General features: G+C 40.2%; 1 protein-coding gene across 1 annotated transcript in view; it reads right to left on the bottom strand.

Annotated features, from left to right (window-relative positions):
• Positions 1-22,432, bottom strand: part of CACNA2D3 (calcium voltage-gated channel auxiliary subunit alpha2delta 3) — an 876,027-nt gene that overhangs the window by 240,227 nt on the left and 613,368 nt on the right. Inside the window, exon 13 of the mRNA XM_003781696.2 lies at positions 1,436-1,453. Coding sequence (XP_003781744.2) covers positions 1,436-1,453 — 18 coding nt within the window. The remainder of the gene's footprint in view (positions 1-1,435; positions 1,454-22,432) is intronic.

A 22,432-nucleotide genomic window follows, 5' to 3' on the forward strand; every position in this document is an offset into this window, starting at 1 on the left:
AAATGAGGACAATGAAGCAGGTGCTAGTGAAGAATCATATACCCCAGTGACACTCGCTTTTACTATATTCTGTATTGGTTTGTTTAGAACTTTGTTTTAAAATTCCATGGCTAGTGGCACCTCCAGTTCATGAGGTATCTTCCACAACACTTTTGGATAGGTATCAGTGGAAATTTGATGAATAAATGCCAGTAACTTAAGGCCAGTCCATTTCTAGGCACAGAATTCATTAAGTCGCTACAAAAAAAATTGCAAATATAGGCAATTAAGAAAGTATGTCCTATCAAAGACATTGGGGCTTCCAAACAATCTGGAATTCTGACCATATATTTACCCTGGAAGCTGTTGTTGGTCTTGAAAATGTTAACTTTTAATGAAGTGTTCAGCCCTTTTGTGATGGCATTGAAGTGTAATCAAACCTTACCATAAGCCAAGTCACACACTAGCACATCTTGCCTTGTTTAAATACCTCAAATATATTTGAGTAATTGTGTAATGATTTCTAGGCCTCTGGTTGTCCATATGGTCTGAACAGACTGTCTTTTGTAGAGCAGTTGTGCTCTCTCTCGCTCAATGAGAAGGTTATCTCTGCTTCAAACTGGAGAGGTTAAGAAATGCTGTTTATATTTCAGGGCGGCTTCCTACCTTAACTCTTGGAACAAAATTCACATCTGGCCCCCAGAAACTGCTGTGTCTTCTAGAAGTCTTGCTTATGTTTGTGAAATACACAAGAACAATGTAGCAGGCACCAAGTGACACATTTTCTACCATAAATATCCTTTGGGTATAATAACATGCCATGGGGATGACATAGCAAAGCCATCACTGCAACAATATGGACTCTTTCTGGACAGAGAACATTCTAAATGGTGGAACCAGATTATCTCAGACAATGAAGACCAGTGAAAGGGTCTGACCGTTGGCCTCTGTTGTTCTAATGCTTGCTGGGTGATATGGATAAGGGGACAAGCAAAGGGGCTGCTCATTTTGTAATTAATGGAACCCAAGGTGGGGAGGCATTTAGAGATTTGGCTTAGGAACCTCGAATTTAAACTTGGTTCCTGGGCCTTAACTAATTACATTATTTGTCTCCCTAGGAAATTATCCCAGGGAAGGCCTGGAACTCTATGTCTGAAGGAATGTGCCCAACTTACTCTTGACCCATTATTTGGGAATTCTCAGGAAAATAGTTGGGCATAGCTTCCCCTGCCAACCACTGGTCATGATAGGGTTCTTTGGTGAGACTAACTTAGCAATCGGACAGTGCATAGTTTGAGTCTGTGGGCCTCTCTCTTCATGCCCAACTTCAGGCTTCTGAATCGGTAAGGGGAAGACCATTTCACTGGTCATGAACAGTGCCAATCACACAACACCATGGACGCATGCATGGCTCGTGAGCTCTGGTGATGACTGGAATGTGACAGAAAGAGTTTACCTTTTGTGCCTGAGGGAGCTGAAAAACAAGGCGGAAAACAAAACAAAAGAAAAAATCAGTCATTATATAACAAGTCAAGATTAACTGTAAAACTTCATTTTGTTGCCACTGGCAAGTGGAAAAACCAAAATGAGGGAAAAAAGAGTGAAATAAAACCAAAGTCAAGTCATTTTCAAAATAAAGCCACAGTTCTGATCATGCGACCTGCTGTCTGAATGTCAGAAAGCTGCTGTCTTTCTTAATTGCCACAGATAATCTAGGAGCTTCCAGCATTGTTTTGGGAAGGCCCAAAGTAGTTTGATAACCTCATATAAAGCTGGACCTCAGCTTCTTCTGGCCAATGATCCAAAGAGCACAATTTCACGACCCAGCTCCTTCTCCCTGTAGGAAAGCCATTTGGAGGCATCTGCGACTGTCATAATTTGGTGAGGGGTGGGGACAGCGCAAGGAGAGTGAAGGAGAACTGTGGCCTCTTGTGGGTAGAGGCTGGGAGACTATGAAAACCCCTACAGTGCATAGGACGGTTCCCACCACAAAGAGTCAGCCGGCCAATACGTCAACAGTGCCAAAAGTGAGAAACCCTGCCATACATAAAGGTGAGACTGTTAGAAAAACACTCTGTTTTTAAAGCCAATTTTTCTTGCTTTGCAGCACATTAACTGTTCCCTTTATTGGTGGTTGAGGAAGCATGCACAAAGATTTGTGCATGTAAAGCTGATATTCTAAGAACAATGAAAAGGCAGTCAGTCAATCCATAAAATAAGACATAACAGCTTTCCCAATGGCACAGGCGAGGAACTGAAATTAACAGGTATGTGGAAAATGATGAACGTTTGTGAGACATATTTGTCTGTTTTTCTGTGTTGAGACCATTAGGCTGCGGCTTAATGCCACAGTATTATGATTGCCATTAAAGCATGCAGTGTTTTGAAAAGCATTCTAATCTGGAATGGAATTAACATGATCCATGTATTAAATTCCCAATCTAAGAATTACATTCCCAAGACTGACTTCTCGTCAAAGAGACTAACGTTTATCCGTCGAGTGTGAACTTGTTGCCAGGCACTGTATTACATTCTTTACTTGCATTATTCTATTTAATCACAGCAACCCAGTGCCAGGTGCTCCCATCTTACAGATTGAAACTAAAACAGAGCTCAGAGGGTAAGTAATTACATGATGTCCCATAGATAATCAATTGTAGTACAGGGCTGCCTGATTTTAGAATGTACGAATTCAACGCAACTCACCCAGGAATAAAGACCACAAACATTGGGGAATTCTGACTGCAGAGACTTTTTCTCAGTCTCTCTAAAGCACTAATTTTCAACCCATGTCCCATAAGAGGCTCTTAGGTGTACCTCAACAATTTTTAAAGATTGTTAATTAAATTATTTTCAAAAGAAGTTCAAAGTGCAGTAAGTATACTCTTTTTTTTTTGATCAACATAATTTAAGTGTGCCACAGAAGTTTAACTATAGGTTCAAGTGTGCTGTGAGAGAAAAAAAGGTTGAACAACATGGCTCTAGAGCTTATCACATCAAAAGTACTAGAAGATGCAAAACAACTAAATCTATTTGCATCACTTGCCTTTTCTATTTTTTTTAACATTTTATTTTTTTATTTTTTCTTTTCTTTCTTTTTTTTGCAGTTTTTGGCTGGGACTGGGTTTAAACCCGCCACCTCCGGCATATGGGGCTGGCGCCCTACTCCTTTGAGCTACAGGTGCCGCCCTGCCTTTCCTATTCTTTTTACAGTGGAAAGAATGTTCCCTTTGCCTATGCACTAAGACAAGGACTCTCTTAGACCTGTCCTAACCCCCTGCCCTTGTGGATGAAGCCCAGCAAAGGGTAGAAGGAATAAACCCAAACACAGAAGATGTCTCAAATCTCAGAGACATCACCACAACGTCCATGAAAATCAGATCTCAACCTCTCCAACAGTCTATTTCTAACATTTTTGTCCCCAGTAGATCTCCCAACTTAAGACAGGAACATGAGCATGTTCTTCTGATTCTTTCCTACAGTTACAGCTGGGGCTATTGAAAAAGGAAGTTCACAAGTTCCTCCAGCGCTTCTCAAGAGTTCAGAAAAAAAAAAAAAGTACCAAGAGGTGAGAAATTGAACCTAAAATGAGAAATTACTTGAAGAAAAGTTTCTGAAATATTAAACATCTTTTCATATAGCGGAAAGAAACTATAGATTTACGAACATTGTGGAATGAAAAATGTATGTTTTCTTAGGATAGCGTTTGTGTTGAATCACAGCTTATGTCAGATGAAAGCACAGGGGGCCATGCAGACTGCAAAATCAATGCCAAAGTCAAGTCCTACACAAACTGTTGGACTTTATAGGCCTCTTTAATAGGAGAGAGCCCTTTCTCTTTTCTTTCTCTCTTAAAGTTGTATCTTGGTTGAGCAGGAAAGACCTCTTTTTGACTCATCCATTGAAGCATACAAGATGAAATTCTGGGAAGGCAAATGAGAGACTAGGCCTTTGTGGTGATGTCCTCAGCTCAAGGCTGCCCTCAACCTCCCCACAGAACATACATTTTCCCTCAAGAAATAACTCACGAAAACAAAGAGCAAGTTTGCTATCGGAGCTTTTAAATAATGTAAATTATAGCTTGCAATGCCCTAAACAGGTTGGACATCTGAGAAGGAGTCTCAAAATAGAACATAACAAATTTAGATCAGATCATCTGCAGCCACAGACGCTACTGCTTGAGAGTCGGCCCCGGCAGCATTCATGAATGGCATGCACAGCCCTGAACTGGGAGCCAGACCAGCCAGACAGTGGGTCCCCTTTTGACTCTGGCTGGAGTCTTGAGGCACGTGCCTTTCTGTCCTTGGCCAGCGTGTGTGTCTGTATAAAGGAATAATGGAAGGAGGGCTGGGGAATGGGCCAGATCTTGGATGGCTGATAGGTTTTACCTCAAGAGCCAACTCTAATTGACCAGTAATGTCTGTCTGGAGGGCCATGTTGAGTAGGATTCTGAAGTTATGTCTGAGTTTTATTTTAAAGGATATTACAATCAATTAGCAGCATTTGCTGTGAACTAAGAAATAAGAAATGGCAAAATATATCCCTAGACATGATAATCTCTAAAGATCTTATTGCACTTTTAAAATTTTTTTCTGTAGTTCTGGCCACATGTCTAATTAACATGTGATTTATTTGTTTACTGACTGTCTCCCTTGCTAGGTCACAAACTCCATGAGTATAAGAAGGCATCTTCCCTGTATGTATGTCTGAAGTTCTCTAGCCTGTGTGGTGGTGGCGGGGCTCTTCTTGTTATTACTAGGGTATACCCAGGGTTGATGGCAGAGAAAGATAACTGCAGCGACTTACTGGAATCTATGCCCCCCACCCCCAACACCATGTTGCTAACTCAAGCTGATATCCCTGCTACAAAAACAGATAAAACTCTCAGATTCTCATATGCCTGGTGTAAACTTCTACACATGCACAACTGTTTCACTGATCCACAGATAAGCATAAAACCAGCCTGGGAACTCCCATTGTCAGGAGGCCCGAGGTGAGGTGATGTCTCTTTCTCTCCACACAGGAAGAGAAAGGGTTTTCTTCTCCACAGGCTTTTCTTCTCCAAAGCCACCTGGTCAGGCATCACCAACCAGGTTCCACCTCTCTTGGTCCATCTCTTCACTTAACTGCATGAGGTGTCTGGACAGACAGACTGGATTCCTTCTAGGCTTATGCATCAGACTGTAAGGACTCTATGTACAACTGTATATATCAAGTCATTTTTCTAAAGGAAAAGCAAAGGAAGAAAAAAGTTGGGTGACCACATCTCCCTAAGGAAAATGTAAGCACAAGATATAGTTCATATGGTATTTCACCCTGGAAAATGGAAAGACAGAGAAAGTGTCATTCAGTGGAGGAAAGTGATGAACATGATGGTGACAGTGATGGTAGCAATAGTTACATTTATTGAAAACTTTCTATAAACCAGGTAGTTGGCTAAATGCTTTACCTCTTTTGGTCTTTACAGTGAATCTCTAGATTAAACATTAGATATTAGTAGCATTCTTGGTTTACAGGTGAGGAAATGCATAGTATTTAGAATGGCTAAGTACCTTGCTATGGTGACCTGGTAAGGAACTACTGACACTGAGTCAAAGCCAAGGATTTCTGGGTCCCCACCTCTGCTCCAACCACTGGGTGCACAGTGCTGCCTGCCATGCTGCCAAGCTGCCAAGCAGTACCAACAGCAACCCAAGCCCCCACACGATCTAGGGACCTCACAGGTCATTACATCTGCCCCCTTACCCCCGAAGAGAAAGGGAAGATGAGCAATCCTAGTACCACTCCCTACAGAAGAGTCTGGATGGAGGACAGAGAATCCAGCTCACCACGGTTCCCAACATCTGACAAATGATCTATGGTGTATCATGAATGTTTACTGTGCCCCCTTCTGTCATGGACATTTACACCTGTTCTTTCCACGTCCTGGAAGTCTTCTTCAGCTCCTTCCTCCCTTGTGGCAAACACCTGCTTCTCTGGTCAGCTGTCACTGTCTCAGAGACACTTTGCTTAATCTCTCGTATCACATGCTTTCACCACAGGCACCTGTAGTTCCATATACCTCCTATTCATAGCATAGTTACTGACAATTTTAGTAACTATCATTCTGTTTTTCTTTTTTGGTAAGAAGAACCCAACTGCTAGCCAAACTCAGCTAAATGACCTTATTATATATAAGGATGGGTAAGTAAATTCAGTTGTGTTCAATAAGATAGGCATGGATGTGGTTTTTCTAGATAGTGTCCTTAAAAAGATTTCCTCCATCTTGCTGCTAGAATGGTAAATATGATGGCTGGAGCTCTGGCAGCCATTCTGGCCTGTAAGGTCATCTTGAGAATAAAAATCACACACTAGGATGTTGAGGACAGGATAGGTGATTTTAATAGCTAAAAACATGCTATTTGCCATTGTAAGTGCTTTCCCTGTATTAATTTAATGAAACCTCACCTTATTAGGTAAGGTCCATTACCACCCTAATTTTGCAGATGTTAAAACTACAAGGTCACATAGCCAGAAAGCAACAAAGACAAGATTTAAGAAGGGAGGCTATTGAATGATCTAGATAAGAGCTGGTGAAGAACTAGACTAGGGTCTTGGTAGTGAAAGCAGCAGGCAATGGTCTGACCTTCAATAGAGCTGAGAACAGAGACGATGGGCTGGATGATGATGTAAGAGAATGAGAGAGGTCAAGGATTCATCCCAGGCTTTTGATCTGAATAAAAGCAAAATGGAGCTTCTAACTACTACAAGATGACTATGGGAAAAGCATAGTTGAGGAAAATACCTAGAGTTCAGTTTTGTCTAAAACCAACAAAAGTTTAAGATGTCTCTTAGACTTGCAGGTAGAAGTAAGGGTAGGCAGCTGGGTGTACGAGGCTTGCATTCAGAGAGGAGGCCTGAGCTTGGTCACTGCCAGCACACAGACAAGGCATGAGTACTGGCAGAGGACAGCTGGAGTCTCCAGTCATGGGGCATTTTGCCAGTGAGAGCCCGTGTGACCAGATAGAGTCAGGGAGAGGAGCCTGTGAGGAAGGAGACCCCAGCCAGCTCTGAGTCCCTGCGGCTATATGATAAAGGTGTTTCAGCAGGAGACACTTCCTGCATGGAGGGGATGGGAGTGTTTTTGTTTTAACTCTCTTAATTTACCTTATTTCTATCTCTGAGTTTCACACAGAGCCATGGGGGCTTCTGAGGGAATATCCATCTCTTTAACTCAGTGAAGTTCCAGAGTTCAGTGGACCCTTTCAAATGCAAAACTTCACTTAAAGATCTATTGATCAAAACAACACATTTCACTATGAAGTATGTTAAGACCAAATGGGAAACAAAGTATTTTCCTGCCAACTATATAAAACAAAAAAAAAATCCTGGCTTACATATGTTTATTCCATTTGTAAGACTGGCTCTTTGCCGCAGGCCTTATGAATGAGGATAAATCCCAGCTCATTGTAAAGGCTCCTTGTGTTCATTTTTTTTCCTTGTAGATGTTTGTATGTAATCCCCCATTCTTCTTCATTAAGCAATGTGGATAAAGATCCCGACTCTTCTGTGTAACTGACAACATTCTGTTAATTGGCTCAAACTCCAAAACCTATGCCAAGAAGGGACAGGTCTCTGATAAGCTAAGGTTTGGTGCTGCAGTTTCTGTCTCACATCCGTCTACTCCTGCCACCCCACGCCAAGCCACCACTGTCACTCATTTGGTCTCTTCCCAAACCCTTTGTCTATGCTGCATCCAGAATTATCTTTTTTTTTTTTTTTTTTTTTCTTTTTTTGTAGAGACAGAGTCTCACTTTTTCACCCTCGGTAGAGTGCAGCGGAGTCGCTCCAACAACCTCCAACTCCTGGGCTTAGGCGATTCTTCTGCCTCAGCCTCCCAAGTAGCTGGGACTACAGGCGCCCGCCACAACGCCCGGCTATTTTTTGTTGCAGTTTGGCTGGGGCTGGGTTTGAACCCGCCACCCACGGTATATGGGGCCGGCGCCTTACTCACTGAGCCACAGGCGCCTCCCCAGAATTATCTAAAAGTATAAGCCAACTACTTTGCCACCCTGTAGCTCAAGACTCACTTGCCTCAACCTCTTTGTGTGGGTCTCTTCTCTGATTGCCTGATGTTTTGTCCCCATTTTATTTAAGTTCCCTGACTCCATCTCACCTCACTGATCCCTACCCATCTATCAAATCTCAGCTCTGATGGCACCTCTGCTGACAGTAGTCTTTTTTTTTTAGAGACAGAGTCTCATTTTGTTGCCCTCAGTAGAGTGCTGTAGCATCACAGCTCACAGCAACCTGAAGCTCTTGGGCTTAGGTGATTCTCTTGCCTCAGCCTCCCAAGTAGCTTGGACTACAGATGCCCACCATAACACCTGGCTATTTTTTTGTTGCAGTTTGACTGGGGCCAGGTGTGAACCCTCAGCCCTCGGTATATGGGGCCGGCACCCTACTCACTGAGCCACAGGTGCCATCCAACAGCAGTCTTTATCTGTCCCCCCAGTCTCTTTCTATGACATCATCTTATTTATTCCCACTTTAGCACTGATTGCATCTGGTAATCTTCCTGTTTAGTTAGGTTTTTTAAAAATTACTTTTTCATATAAGAACTCAAGTTCCTCCCAAGGACCATATCTATCTTATTCACTGTTGTGTCACTAAGAACTAGACCTGTGCTTGGCCCTTGGTAAGAATTCAGTGCATATTTGTTGAAAGGAAGGTGAAGGAAGGATAGAAAAGGAGGTGGGGGGAGAGAGAGAAAGAGAGAGAGGGAGGTAGGGAAGGAGAGGGGGAGAGAGAGAGAGGAGAGAGAGAGACAGAGAGAGAGAGAGAGAGAGAGAGAAGGAGGTAAAGGAAAGGAGGAGGAAAAGAAAGAAAGTGAGAAATAAGGAAAGAAAAAGAGAAGAAGAAAAGGAAGGAAGGAAAAGAAAGAAAGAAAAGAGGGGAAGGAAGGAAGGATAGAAGGATGGAAGGAAGACAGAAAAAAGGAAGGAAGGAACATCAAGGAATGGAGGTGGAGGAAAAGCCTTAGAGTTTGAGAGACCAGGTTTCAAATCTTACCTCTGCTACTGAGTGGCTGGGAAGTTGGTTAATGATACATCATCTCCAAGTTCTAGATTCCTCATCTGTAAGGATTGTAGCAATGAAACTATTTCATGGGATGAATGTATTAAATGAGTTAATACATATTGAGTCTTTACAAAAGTAACTAGATCATAATGGCTGTTGTTTCTACCTCTTGACCTCGTAACCTCCAGTGTTTTCAGGGTTAACTCCAAATTGATGGTATGTGAGAAGGTACAACAATAACCATGTCACATGGGCACGGTGGCTAATGCCTGTCATCCTAGCACTCTGAGAGACTGAGGTGGGTGGATTGTTTGAGCTCAAGGGTTCAGTTCAAAACATGACTGAGCAAAACTCAGTCTCTACAAAAAATCAAAAAATTAGCTGTGCATGGTAGTGGGCACCTGTAGTCCCAGCTACAAAGGAGGCTGAAGCAAGAGGATTGCTTGGGCCCAGGAGTTTGAAGTTGCTGTGAGCTAGGCTAATGCCATGGCACTCTAGCCTGGGGAATAGAGTGAGACTCTGTCTCTCATGTTCCAAAGATGATCCCACAGACCTGGGATCAAGGCATCCTTGCTGAGCCATCAATTCTTCCTGTTGGTTTACATTGTGAAATGATAAGGCCTGAGTAAGATACAGTAAGTAGAATGTGACCTCTATAGCGGACACCTGGCACTTCACTCTCATCATCCAAACTCTTTCTTTTGTAGTATCCCTGTGCTTTGGGTCAGAGGCCAAGCCACATGATATAGACCAGGCGTCCTCAAACTATGACCCACGGGCCACATGCAGCCCGCCTAAGACATTTATCCGGCCCACTGGGTGTTTGTGCCACCGCTGCCTGTCCTACTTAGCAGCCGATTCATTCTAGGGCCCGCAGTCCAGCCTTCCAGTGGTCGAGGAACAGTGAACTGGCCCCCTGCTTAAAAAGTTTGAGGACCCCTGATATAGACAGTGCCCAGATCTGAGGCAATCAACTCATCATTTTCCCTTGGCCATGGCAATTGGCTCAGGCTGGACGTGTGACCTAATCTAATCAGGTCTTTTTGCCTATTTCCTTTTTGCTATTTTCCTATTTTCTTTTTGCCTTCTTGCCTATTTCCCCTGCTCCTTTTCTTCTCTCAACTGGAATCTGAGAGGACACACCACTGAAGACAGACCATCAAATAGGCCTGAGAGTGAAGTCAATCCCATGGAAGACATGGCAGTGAGAGGGACAGCTCAGCACCAGTGGTGTCATTCAAGCCCCACATTCATCCATGGGACTTAGATCCTCATAGCTTCCAGATTAATATGAGGCCCTGGGGCATCCTGAGGGAATGGAGCTTTTCTCCTTATTCCCATAGAAACTTGCAGCTGGCTGTCTCTAGGTACATACTGTGGCAGATCACAACTAGATTTTACTTATACAAATCAAGGGATTCATCAAAATATTTCCGTAACTGTTTGCTCTGCTTCAAAAATACTCAGGAGTAATTTCCTCAAAAGATTTCCAACGCTATGCATGAAATTTCCTTACAAACACATGGAGCATCATATTTCTCCAAAGTCTGGAAGCTGTTCTGCTCTATGGTAATACTGGATAAGTCAGGAGACAAAAGAATGTCTCTCTGAACACCCTTCTCCCAATCTCTTCCTTGAAAACCCTCCTCCTTGCAATCCCTTCTCTCCTGGCTTTCCCAGGAGTGTCAGTCCACCACTTCCTCAACTCCACATCCCTTCTCCAGCCCTTTAAACATGGGCACCCTGCACTCACTGTAGAATCCCTAATTGGGGTCTCATAGCTTCACCTAACCCCTTGTCATGGTGGTGGCGGTGAAGGAAGAAGAAGAATAAAAAGAGAGGTAGAGATAGACTACCTTATAAAGAGAAAGAAAAGACCAAAGACAGGATCAATGCAGATAAGCAAATATAGCTGACTTTTCTACTTTAAAATTATTCAAGTCCTCAATCCCATTTTTACTGCATATCTATAAATCCTTTCAACTCTGTTGGAAAGACTGATGGAGAGAATTGTATCTCTGTCTTCCAAATTTTCTTGCTTTTTTCAATTTGTGTATTATGTTGCCAGACCATATATAACTCAATACTGATTTCTCAGTCTCTAGCTTAAAATACAGATGGACTATCAACTTCTTTTTCTAACAATATGTTTCAAAGAAAGAAAAAGACAAATATAAAGATCTCTCTTTGCAATGCATATACTTTTAAAAGTGTTTCTTTTTTTCAATTAAAAAATATTTTTTGAGACAAAGTCTTGCCCCAGCTAGAGTGCCCCAGTGCAGGTGTCATGGCTTCATGATAGCTCACTACAAGCTTAAACTCCCAGGCTCAAGTGAGCCTCCTATCTCAGCTTCCTGAGTAGCTGGGGCTAACGGCACACACCATCATGCCCAAGTAATCTTTCTATTTTTTTTTGTTGTTGTTGAGATGGAGTCTGGCTCTTTCTCAGTCTGGAGTCTGGCTCTTTCTCAGTCTGGTCTGAAACTCCTGGCCTCAAGCGATCCTCCTATCTCAGTCTCCCATCTTAGCCTCCCAAAATGCTAGGATTACAGGTGTGAGCCATAGTGCCCAGCTGAAAATGTTTCTTTTTCTAAAAAGCACACAACCAATGGACATTTCTTATAGAAAATTAGATATGAAAGATAGGCCAGAGAAAGACATTTAACACTCTCTCTGATGCTAATATCCATTGTTGATCTCAATATCATGCTAAATGATTGCATTTTAAATTATCTGAATATGCAATAAATTACTTATTTGATTATTATTAGCTATCTAGGCCTGCCTTGTCATTAACATTAATAACATTATAATAGATATCCTTGTAACCAAATTGCTACAGACACTCCCACCATTTCAAGAAGTTGAATTGGTGAAAAGGTATTGCATATTTCAGTCCTAATACTCTCAAGAAAAGTTGTTCCAATTTAAACTCTGACCAAGATTCTCTTTCCAATGTTCCAATTCACTGCCCCCAAGCCAAAACTATGCATTATCATCTTAAAAATTCTTCCAGCACTTTCAAAATACTGATTATGTGGGTGAGGTTTTCCCATCAGCCAAATGAGTTAAAGACAGAGAAAATTTTAAACTTCAAGATTTCTGAATGGCCAAGCGGCTAGTTCTGCTGGGGGGTCTACGCAGACTAGCAGTACCAGGTACTTAATAGCAAAGATGTGGACTGATAACTCTCAAACTTGACTTTGGAGGAAAAGATCTGGGGTTTTTGTTGTAGCAGTAGAGCCCTGCCTAGATGAAAGACCAGCCTACATAAATTATTCACTTGATGGCAGACGTTTTTTGAGATGCTGGAAAATTTGGATTATTAATGGGCAGATCAGAACAAGTCTCACATTACATATAGCTAAGGAGTATCAGCGGGGAAACAGCCCCAGACATTTTCCTTGTTACAATGTTCTGAAAATTCTCACAATAAGAAGTCATTTCTCATCAGGCTTGAACTCTGCCTTGTATCTGAAAAATAAGGTTCCAATTAAAATTGTCATTCTTCAGCCTTACTTTGGGTGGTCATCCTGCCGAAAAGCGATCTGAATTGGAGTTCTGGCAATGTGGGGGAGCTGGAGGCCCTGCCAGTTCTCAGTTGAGAACTTGGGTTGGTGGAACCAAAGGGAAACTTGGCAAAGCCCAGATAAAACCATTACCGTGATGCATCTGCATTTCCTGCTCAAAAATCGTACCGCTCCCCAGTATAGGGGCTGATGGCATGAAGAGATTACTCAAAGGCAGCAGTGGAGATTAAGAAGGGACTGATAGGGAAAGAAGCTCTTTTCTGCAGCATTAATTTTGGGAATAGCCAAACAGGATGCAAACCCACTCAGACCTTCTCCTGAACTCCCACCCCAGCGGCGTCACTTTCCAACACTGTGACTGCTTCCAGTTGGATACTCTACACTGCTGGTTTTAATTAAAAGTTAATTTGCAAAAATGTTTCATAATTTATGCATGTCATGGAATTCCTCTGAGATTATGAACTTGGAGCCAACTCAGGGCCATATAAGGAGACATCGTGCTGAGAAGGTTACAGGAGGAAAAGGCTGCAGGAAGAAAAGTACCAAGCGGGTGCAGCAGGGCGAGGTGTGGATGCTTTCCTTCACCTGGCTCCGCGGCCACCAGGGAGAGTCGGGGGCCTTGGCAGAAGCAGAGAGACCATATGGCAGGTCACAGACGTGGAGAACCAGAAGGGTCAACAATGGCCAGAAGGGCTCTCCGAGGACAGCCTCATGAGGGGAAATAGGGAGCCAATGAACTTGAAATGCTCCAAAATAGATGAATGGGTTTCTACCTTCTCAACAAAAGGAGACACAAAAAACCCTCAGAGGGAAATTAATGAAAACTCCAGAGCTTGCAACGAAGCCATTACTTCACTCAACAGATGTCTTCAAGAGAGCACTTGTAGAGATCTAACAGACTGTTCAAGCACAAAGAAACCCATGGAGCAGCTTACCTAGGAATTCTTGCTTTGCAAGAACAGCAACCAGGAAGACCCTTCCCCCAACACATATACTTTGTTAACTGTAAAGTGAACCCTCCATGGTAAAGTCACCCTCCATGTCTGCAGTGGAGAGAGTATACAGACAGTATTTGTCATAGGAAAAAAGCCAAAGGCACCAGACATGATGATAAATACACATTCTACACATTCACAAAGGATGGGGCACAAGGTTGATACCATGATTTTTAGCAGCAAATCTGGTAAGTTACACATTTCATAGTGTCCCTACTACAAAAACAAGTGTTAGCTTGAAAGAAGTCCAATTGGAGGCATTTCTGCTATGATGTGATACTTGGTGGAAAATTAGACCCTAAAAATAATGGAGGTGGTAGGAAAAATAGGATAAGGACAGATAGCTCAAACTATTAGGAACTTTGTAACCAGAGCATTGAACAAAAGCAATAACAACACTCATAAAATATTAGCACAGTAAAAATGACTTGTTAAATTTATGATTAAAAAATTAAAGTACTTTATCATTAAAAAAAAAAAGAAGAGTTGAGAGGCTGGGCACAGTGGCTCACAACTGTAATTCTAGCACTCTGGGAGGCCAAGGCAGGTGGATTGTTTAAGCTCACGAGTTCAAGACCAGCTTGAGCCACAGTGAGACCCTGTGTCTAAAAAAATAGCTGGATGTTGTGGCAGGCACCTGTAGTCCCATCTACTCAGGAGGCTGAGGCAAATGGATTGCTTGAGACCAAGAGTGGTTTCTGTGAACTGTGATGCTGCAGCACTCTACCCAGGGTGACCAAGTGGCACTCTGTCTCAAAAAAAAGTTGATAACTTGAAGGCAAGAGCAATAAAGAAATATTGAGGCAGCTGAAAAATGAAAACAAATGTGAAATGTCCAGGACTGGGTGAACCAGGCATGAAGCAATTCTTAGACAAGAACACCTGACCATGGAACCCAGAGAAAGAGCTTTAACCAATTCCCCTGTGCTGGAAGCTACCTCTGTGTAGGCTGCTGGTCTTTACTGGGATGGCAAGCTGTGTTTTCACCTGTTGCTTCCTTAGTATACAAAACTATGGCACCCCAGGGGAAATGGCATATAAATCAACACAGCTTTGTCCTGTAATAACACCATTCTCTCTTTACCCATCAGGTAGGAGCTAACTCACATTCCAGAAACACAGCCTGTAGTGGATGACACAATATTCTTATTAAATTCTGGCCCACTTTTTTGATAGAAAGTGACACTATACAAGATACTAGATAATGGCTTTCACATTATTGGCGGCCACAATGAAGACCTATAAGGTTTGTGTCTTTTAATACAAGATGTTTAATGCTCAAAAGGAACCATTAGGTGACACTTGATAACTTTATAATATGGTAGCCAAAATGAGCAATTTTTTAAGTGTCACGTTTCTCATAAGATTTTTAGAGTTGAGGGGCAACTTTTCAATGTGTGGGAATTTCCGAGATAAGGATCTTACAGAGCAGACTCTCCAGATTTTTCAAGCAATCTCCTGTAGTCTGTGCTTGCTCCCTCACTTGGTTTATTCATTTGTACTTAACAATAATGGAGCTTTATATTTGTATGGCAATATTTCAGCTTGCAACAGCTTTTTCTATATAATAATTCTAAGGTGAACACCACATAGCTAAGGCGTATGAAAATCTTTGCTTGTAATGGAGTTCCTGGGAGAATGATAAAAAGATGTGTAAAAATTCTACAACTCATCTTTATAGGAAATTACAAACTCAAAATGTCATACATTAAGTAGAGTGATTTTTATATTTTTATCATGTTTCATGCTTTGCTATGTCTCAAGTTGAAAAATTCAAAAGAAAATTTCCAAAGTAAAATGGTTCAAAAGTAGGGGGGATGGGAGGATAAAAACCATAGAATATTGTCATATTTTCCAGCAAATTTAATGCTGTGCTCAGATTTTATGGCTGAATTATAAGCATTTCAAAATAGTGGCTTTGTGCAGAAAGACTTCCCCCAGGAACATGGGCTTCTACCACCCACTGAAATTGCACAATAGAGACCGGCAAATGCCAGGTTCACCAACTCCTTTGCTGCATGACCATTGCAACATTTCTGAACCCAGGGAGATACGTTCCTGGGAAACGCAGTCTCATTGCATCATAAACCAGAGGAAAAAAGATATCCCTATGTCTCTCGATGATCTAAAACTTACTGTTAAAAACAAAAGATGTAGCGTCATTTTAGTTACTTTCAGTGAAAACTATACCAATGGCTGCCTTCATCGCAGCATCATTTAGCAAATCACGCGTGGTCAGATGGCAGCACTCCATTTTCTAAGGTCATTTGAAAGATGATTACAAAGAATCACATGTTAAAAGGCTGTCTGCTATACATAACTGGTTTAGGGGTAAATTCTTGAAAAATGTTTTCAGAACGGGTTCTTTATTGTTCTTGAAAATAGCTGATGTTTTCACTGAGCTTCACGGGTCGCAATGACAGTGATGATGATTACAACTATCTCTATCTCTGTCTATAATTCAACTTGGTCCTTCTATGTCCTGTCTCCTCTGAAAACATAACAAGCAATTAAAAAGTGATGAGGTGGTTCTTTGGTCCATCAAACTCGTATCTCACAGAAGTGAACATGCTAAACAGCCAGTTGAGGGTACAAATGTGAACTGTGGGTGGTGCACAACCAATCCTCTGTGGATGTTCTCAGGGAATTCTTCAGTGAATTCTGAGCTCTGTGATGGTAGTCTACCAAAAAATCTATGATTTTTGTCTAAGAAAAGTTTTTTCTATAAAAAAAATCTATGAATGATTCCTTCCCTCATTGTTTTTCCCTTGTCCCATCAATAAATATCTTTTATGTTTCACCTAACCAGGGAAAGAACTGCCAAAGCCATGTGTTGCATTCTATTAGCTCTGTTTGTGTGTCTAAGCACTTTTCAGGCCAAGGCTGGATCCTACTGACTAACGATGACAGCTCAGACATGCTAAGTGCTTACTGTAAGGCAGGCCAGGAGTTAAGGAATCTGAATGCTGCATCCTTCTACGAAATCTTAAGGCAACTCTAGAGTTCGAATACGATCATCTATATTCTGCCGATGAGAAAACTGACTCTGACTCTGAAGCTTGTTTTTTAACCTGATAGGATATAAAAGTCCAATGATCCAATTGTTATTTTCCTAAGTATTTAGAGTGATTTATTAATGGATTCTGGAAAAGAATGCAAAGTTAAAATAAAAATGAAGTGGTCTATTTGCCAGCAGACTAGAAGAGAGCTTTGTTCTTCACTCAAGTCTTACGGCGCTCCGATTACCATACCACTTTAGGCTTATTTCAGTCAAGTCTAGAAAGGAGGTCTGATAGTACGCTGGGACTGCTAATGCTCCCAAACTAGATTTTGTACCCCAACCCCCCAAGGCTGGGATTTGGCAATACTCAAGCACTCTTTTCTAAACATATACGTCTATAATTTTAAAATCTATGTGTATTTTCAGGAGTTTTTCTTATGGTCTTGATTACTTTACAATTAAATCATGAAACACAGTAACTTTTTATCACAGATCTGTATTTCTTAGAGCCTTTTTGGCATCCATCCTACAGGAGTTTTTTTTTTTTTCTCTTAGTATAGAAAGTCAGGTCTTATCAGTAGCAATTGGGCCCAAACCTCAGAGAGACAGATTTACTTCTGAGGGGTACATTAAAGAATTAGAGGAATCCAAATGCCAAGAATGGAGCTACAAAATTCTGTCATTTATACTGAATATATAAATTAGGTAACATGGTCAAGGAATAAAAAGATAGGTATCATTCTGTAATCAAAACCTAGTATGTTTTTAAAATGTTGAATATGAATGAATAAATGGACTGATTTAATTAAATCATCTTTAAGATAAAACAAACCAATAATAATAATAATAATAATCTTTTATCATTAGATTTCTGCTAGATCCACTAGATCACAGTCGATTCATGAGTACTAGATTAGCTCTCCTTACACAAACGACCAGAAAACTAGACAGATCACAAAAGGCAAATATCCTAAGAAATTGATTGGTCCATAGTTAGTACAGACTGTGATTCTTGAATAAAGGCACAAAAGTGAGGTAAACCACATGATCACCCCAATACTCAACCTGGAGGCATTTTAAGACCCCAGAGAATGGGAGGTAAAGTCTAGAAGAGCCTGGTAGTTATGCTGAATCAAGGAGAAATTAAGCAGGGTTCATAGAGGCCAAGGTGCCTAGAAATCTGCAAGGTAGAGTACTAGGGAGAAAAGGCCACACGGAAAAAGAATTCCAGAAATCTATGGAGAGGTTCTCTTAAATCTTTTATTTATTTGTTTGTTTATTTAGACAGAGACTTGATCTGTCACCCAGGCTAGAGTATCCATGGAGTCATCATAGCTCATAGCAACCTCAAATTCTTGGGCTCAAGAAACCCTCCTGCCTCAACCACCCGAGTACCTGGGAAATCTGCAAAGTAGAGTACTAGAGAGAAAGTGAGGATGTATGGCATTCCTCCTGAGTGAGGGCCTCAAGGGTAACTTGAACTTTATCTTGCAAATGAGAAGAATGTAATCTACAAATTTGTATCCTTGTATTAATTTGAAATAATAATTTAAAAAGCTGCACAGAAAAAGAACTCCAGAAATCTATAGAGAAGTCCTCCCCACTACGTCTGGCTAGTTTTTTTCTATTTTTTAGTAGAGATGGGGTCTTGGTCTTGCTCAGGCTTGTCTCAAACTCCTGAGGTCAAGCAATCCTCATTCCTTCAGATTTCAAGTATGAACCACAGTGCCTGGCTTTAGTCTTCGGTTTAATATTAACATGAGCATGTATAGAATGAGACCCACAAGGCTGAGCAAAGCACATTTACAGGGTAGACGAGAGAAGAAATATCACTGAAGCTGTAATGGACTGGGGGTGGGGGCTGTTGGACCTCAAGAACAGGGGGAAATTTACATGTCCAACTAGCCAGAGCAGGATGCTTTGTTAAACACTGGGGACATTCAGTAAAAAAATCTGAAAAGGCTGTGTCTAGGATTAGAACTGAACTAGTCCCACCATGAAAGATAAAATATCCTTTGAAACCAAAGCTTAGAAACAAGTTGGGGAAGGGCTAAGGTGATACATACAATTTTATAAATTAACTGACTGCTAGAACAAAGTTCAACACTCTTGAAAAATACACAACAAAATCTGAACATTCAAAAAATATAATGCCCACCTGATGTCATTATGCTCATTATCTAATCAAAAATTAGGAGCTATAGAAACACGAAAATGTAACTTATAAGACAGAAAACAGCCAATATGTAGAAATTCCTAGAAATGATGAAATGAGAAAACAAGGGCTTTAAGTTAGATATTAAGATATAATAAAACATGTAAAGGAAAACATGAACACAATAAGGAAAAAATAAAGAACAAAACCAAAAATCAGTAAAACCAAACAGGATCCCTAGAGTTGAATAATACAGTGTTTTACATGTTTTAAAAGTCACTGTACAGGTTAAAGAACAGATTAGTCAGGGGAAAAAGAATGATTTGTGAATCGGAAAATATAGCAATAGAACAATACAAAATACAGCATAGAGAAAAGAAAAAGTTGAAAAAACTTCAGTAATCAGTAAGATGATATCAGGCAGATGAATATATGTATAATGGAGATTCCAGGATGCTTTGGAGCAGCATACAAGTAAAATATCTGAAGAAATAATACCTAAATAGCTTAAATTTGATAAAAATTATAAACCACCCATCCAATAAACTTACTGAGCCTCAAACAAAATAAACAGAAAATAATACCAAGACACTTCATAATAATGTTGCTGAAAACCAATTGTAACAACAAAGTCTAAAAAGAAGCCAATGAAATAAAGGCACATAGAGGATCAAGAGTAAAAATTACCACTGACTTTTCATCAGAAATAATGCAAACCCAATAATAATAGAATAGCTACTTTAAAGTACTGTAAGAAGCCAGACATGGTGTCTCATGACTATAATGCCAGCACTTTGAGAGGCTGAGGTGGGAGGATCACTTGAGGCCAGGAGTTCAAGATCAGCCTGGGTAACACTATGAGACACCATCTCTATTAAAAAATATACATAAGCTAGCCAGGTGCCTGTGGTCCTAGCTACTCAAGAGGCTAAGGCAGAGTAATCACTTCAGCCCAGGAATGTGAGGCTATACTAACTGCATTCCAGAGTCTGGGCAATGGAGTGAGACCCTTTATCTAAGAGAAAAAAATAACTATCCAAAGCAATCTACAGATTTAATGCAATCCCCATTAAAATACCAACATCACGCTTTCAAGAACTTGAAAAAGTAGTTGTTTATTTTGTGAGGAACCAGAAAAAAACCAGTATAGCCAAGGCAATTCTTAGCACTAAAAACAAATCCAGAGGTATTACCCTACCAGACTTCAGGTTATATTACAAGTCCATGGTGATCAGAACAGCCTGGTATTGGCACAAAATTAGAGATGTAGACATATGGAACCAAATAAAAAACCTAGAGATGAAACTAGCCTCTTGCAGCCATCTGTTCTTTGATAAACCAAACAAAATCATATACAGGGGAAAAGAATCTCTATTAAATAAATGGTGCTGGAGAATCAGATAGCCACGTGTAAAAGACTGAAACTTGACCTGCATCTCTCACCACTTACAGAAATTGATTCATTATGAATAAACGATTTAAATCTTAGACATGAAATGATAAAAATCCTGGAAGAAAGCATAGGAAAAACCCTTGATGATATCAGCCTGGGGAAAGATTTTATGAAAAAGGCTCCATTGGCAATTGCAATGATAAAAATAAATAAATGAGACTGATTTCAAGTTAAAAAGCTTCTGCATAGCTAAGAACACAACAATTAAAGCACATAGACAACCTTCAGAATGGGAAAAATATTTACATGTCACAAATCTGACAAAGGGTTGATAACTAAAATCTACAGAGAACTCAAATTAATTAACAAAAAAGAGCAAGCAATCCTATCTATCACTGGATAAGAGACACAAACAGAACCTTCTCTGAAGAAGACAGATGAATGGCTAACAAACACTAGAAAAAAATGCTTTTTGTCCTTCATCATCAGAGAAACATAAATCAAAACTATCTTGACATATCACCTAACCCTAGTGGGAATAGGCCACATCCCAAAGTCCCAAAGCTGCAGATGCTGACACAGAGGTGGAGAGAGGGGAATACTTATATATTGTTGGTAGGATTGCAAACTGATATAGCCTTTTTGGAAAAAAAATATGGAGAATCCTCAAAGAGCTAAAAGTAGACCTTCCATTTGATCCCACAATCCCATTACTAGGTACCTACCCAGGAGAAAAACAATCATTTTATCATAAGGACATTTGAACTAGATTGTTTATGTCAACTCAGTTTACAATTGCCAAGATGTAGACTCAGTCTAAATGCCCACCAACCCAGGAATGGATTAACAAGCTATGATATATGTATACCACTGAATACTATTCAGCCATAAAAAGGTGAAGACTATATATCTTTTGTATTAAACTGGATAGAGTTGGAGAACATTCTCTTTAGTAAAGTATTACAAGAATGGAAAAGCAAGTATCCCATGTAGTCAATACTAGTATGAAGCCAGTAGATGAACTAATACATGCCCACACAAGAGAAAACTCAATTTAATTCAAGTTGGGGGAAGGGGGAAGAAGGGAAAGGGACTGGTATGCTCTTCCCTAGTGGGCACAACGTAGGGGTACGTGGCACACCTCCTGGGTGAGAGGCACAACTACCACAGGGACCTTCTCTAACAAATGCAAACATTGGAACCTAATCATTTCTACTCTCATATTAATCCAGAATAAAAAAAATAATTTAATAAAAGAAAAAAAATTTAAAAGAAAAAATAACAAATAACAATAATAAAGTACTGTAAGAAAAAAATATTGCAAACCAAGTATTCTACATCCAGTGAAAATACAGTAGAACCTCTGTAAGTTGACCATCCAAAGGACTGTAGCAAACCGGTTACTATATGGAGGTAGACGACATAAGGAACAAAGCTTCCTGCACTAATATGTACATGTGGTATATGTCTGGACTCTGAAAATTAGGTCAATTTAAAGAGGTGGCTAATATAGCAAGGTGGTCAACTATGGAGGTTCTACTGTATTGCTCTAAAAGAAGGTAAAATAAAAATATTTTCAGACAAAAGAAAATTCTAACAAAATTCACTTCCAAGGAGGGATCTGCTGTGAAAAAAAATTTAAGCAAGTGTTTTAGGCTGAAGAAAAACGATTTCAGTTGGAAGCTTAAAGTACATCTAAAGGAATAAATAACACCAGAAATGAAAAATACATGGGTAAATATAAGAATTTTTTTTATCACTGTTTAATAAGATGTCTTAAGCAAAATACAAAGAATCAATGTATTCTGGGGATCATAAGATATGTGGAAGTGAAAAGTCTGACAGTAATAGCACACAGGATGAAAAGAAGGCCTGGTGGGGACGCTGTTGTAAGCATCTTCCATTGTAAGGCAGGCAGACTATGAGAAGTTAAGGGTGCAAACAGGGAACAATAGGGCAACCACGCAGAGAACATCACTAAGACGGATCGCTAATCAGCCAATAGTGGAGATGAAACGGAACACAAAAGACTCAATTCAAAAGAAAGCAGAAAAAGAAGAAAAACAAAAGACTAGAATATACAGATATACTGTATCCGTGTGTGTGTACATATGTAATCATATATATGAGATCTGTTCTTTTCTATTTATGTTATTTTACATAGTTACATAATCATATATAGTTACATATAATTACTTATAACGATATGGCAAACAAATAAGAAAAATAGCAGATGAGAAAGTGTATGTGTATATACATATGTATGCTTATTATATGTAAGATCTGTTCTTTTATATATGTAAACATTATTTCTATATA

Source organism: Otolemur garnettii, unplaced genomic scaffold (assembly GCF_000181295.1).
Source record: "Otolemur garnettii isolate 467f Iridium unplaced genomic scaffold, OtoGar3 scaffold00002, whole genome shotgun sequence".
NCBI classification, from domain to species: Eukaryota; Metazoa; Chordata; class Mammalia; order Primates; family Galagidae; genus Otolemur; species Otolemur garnettii.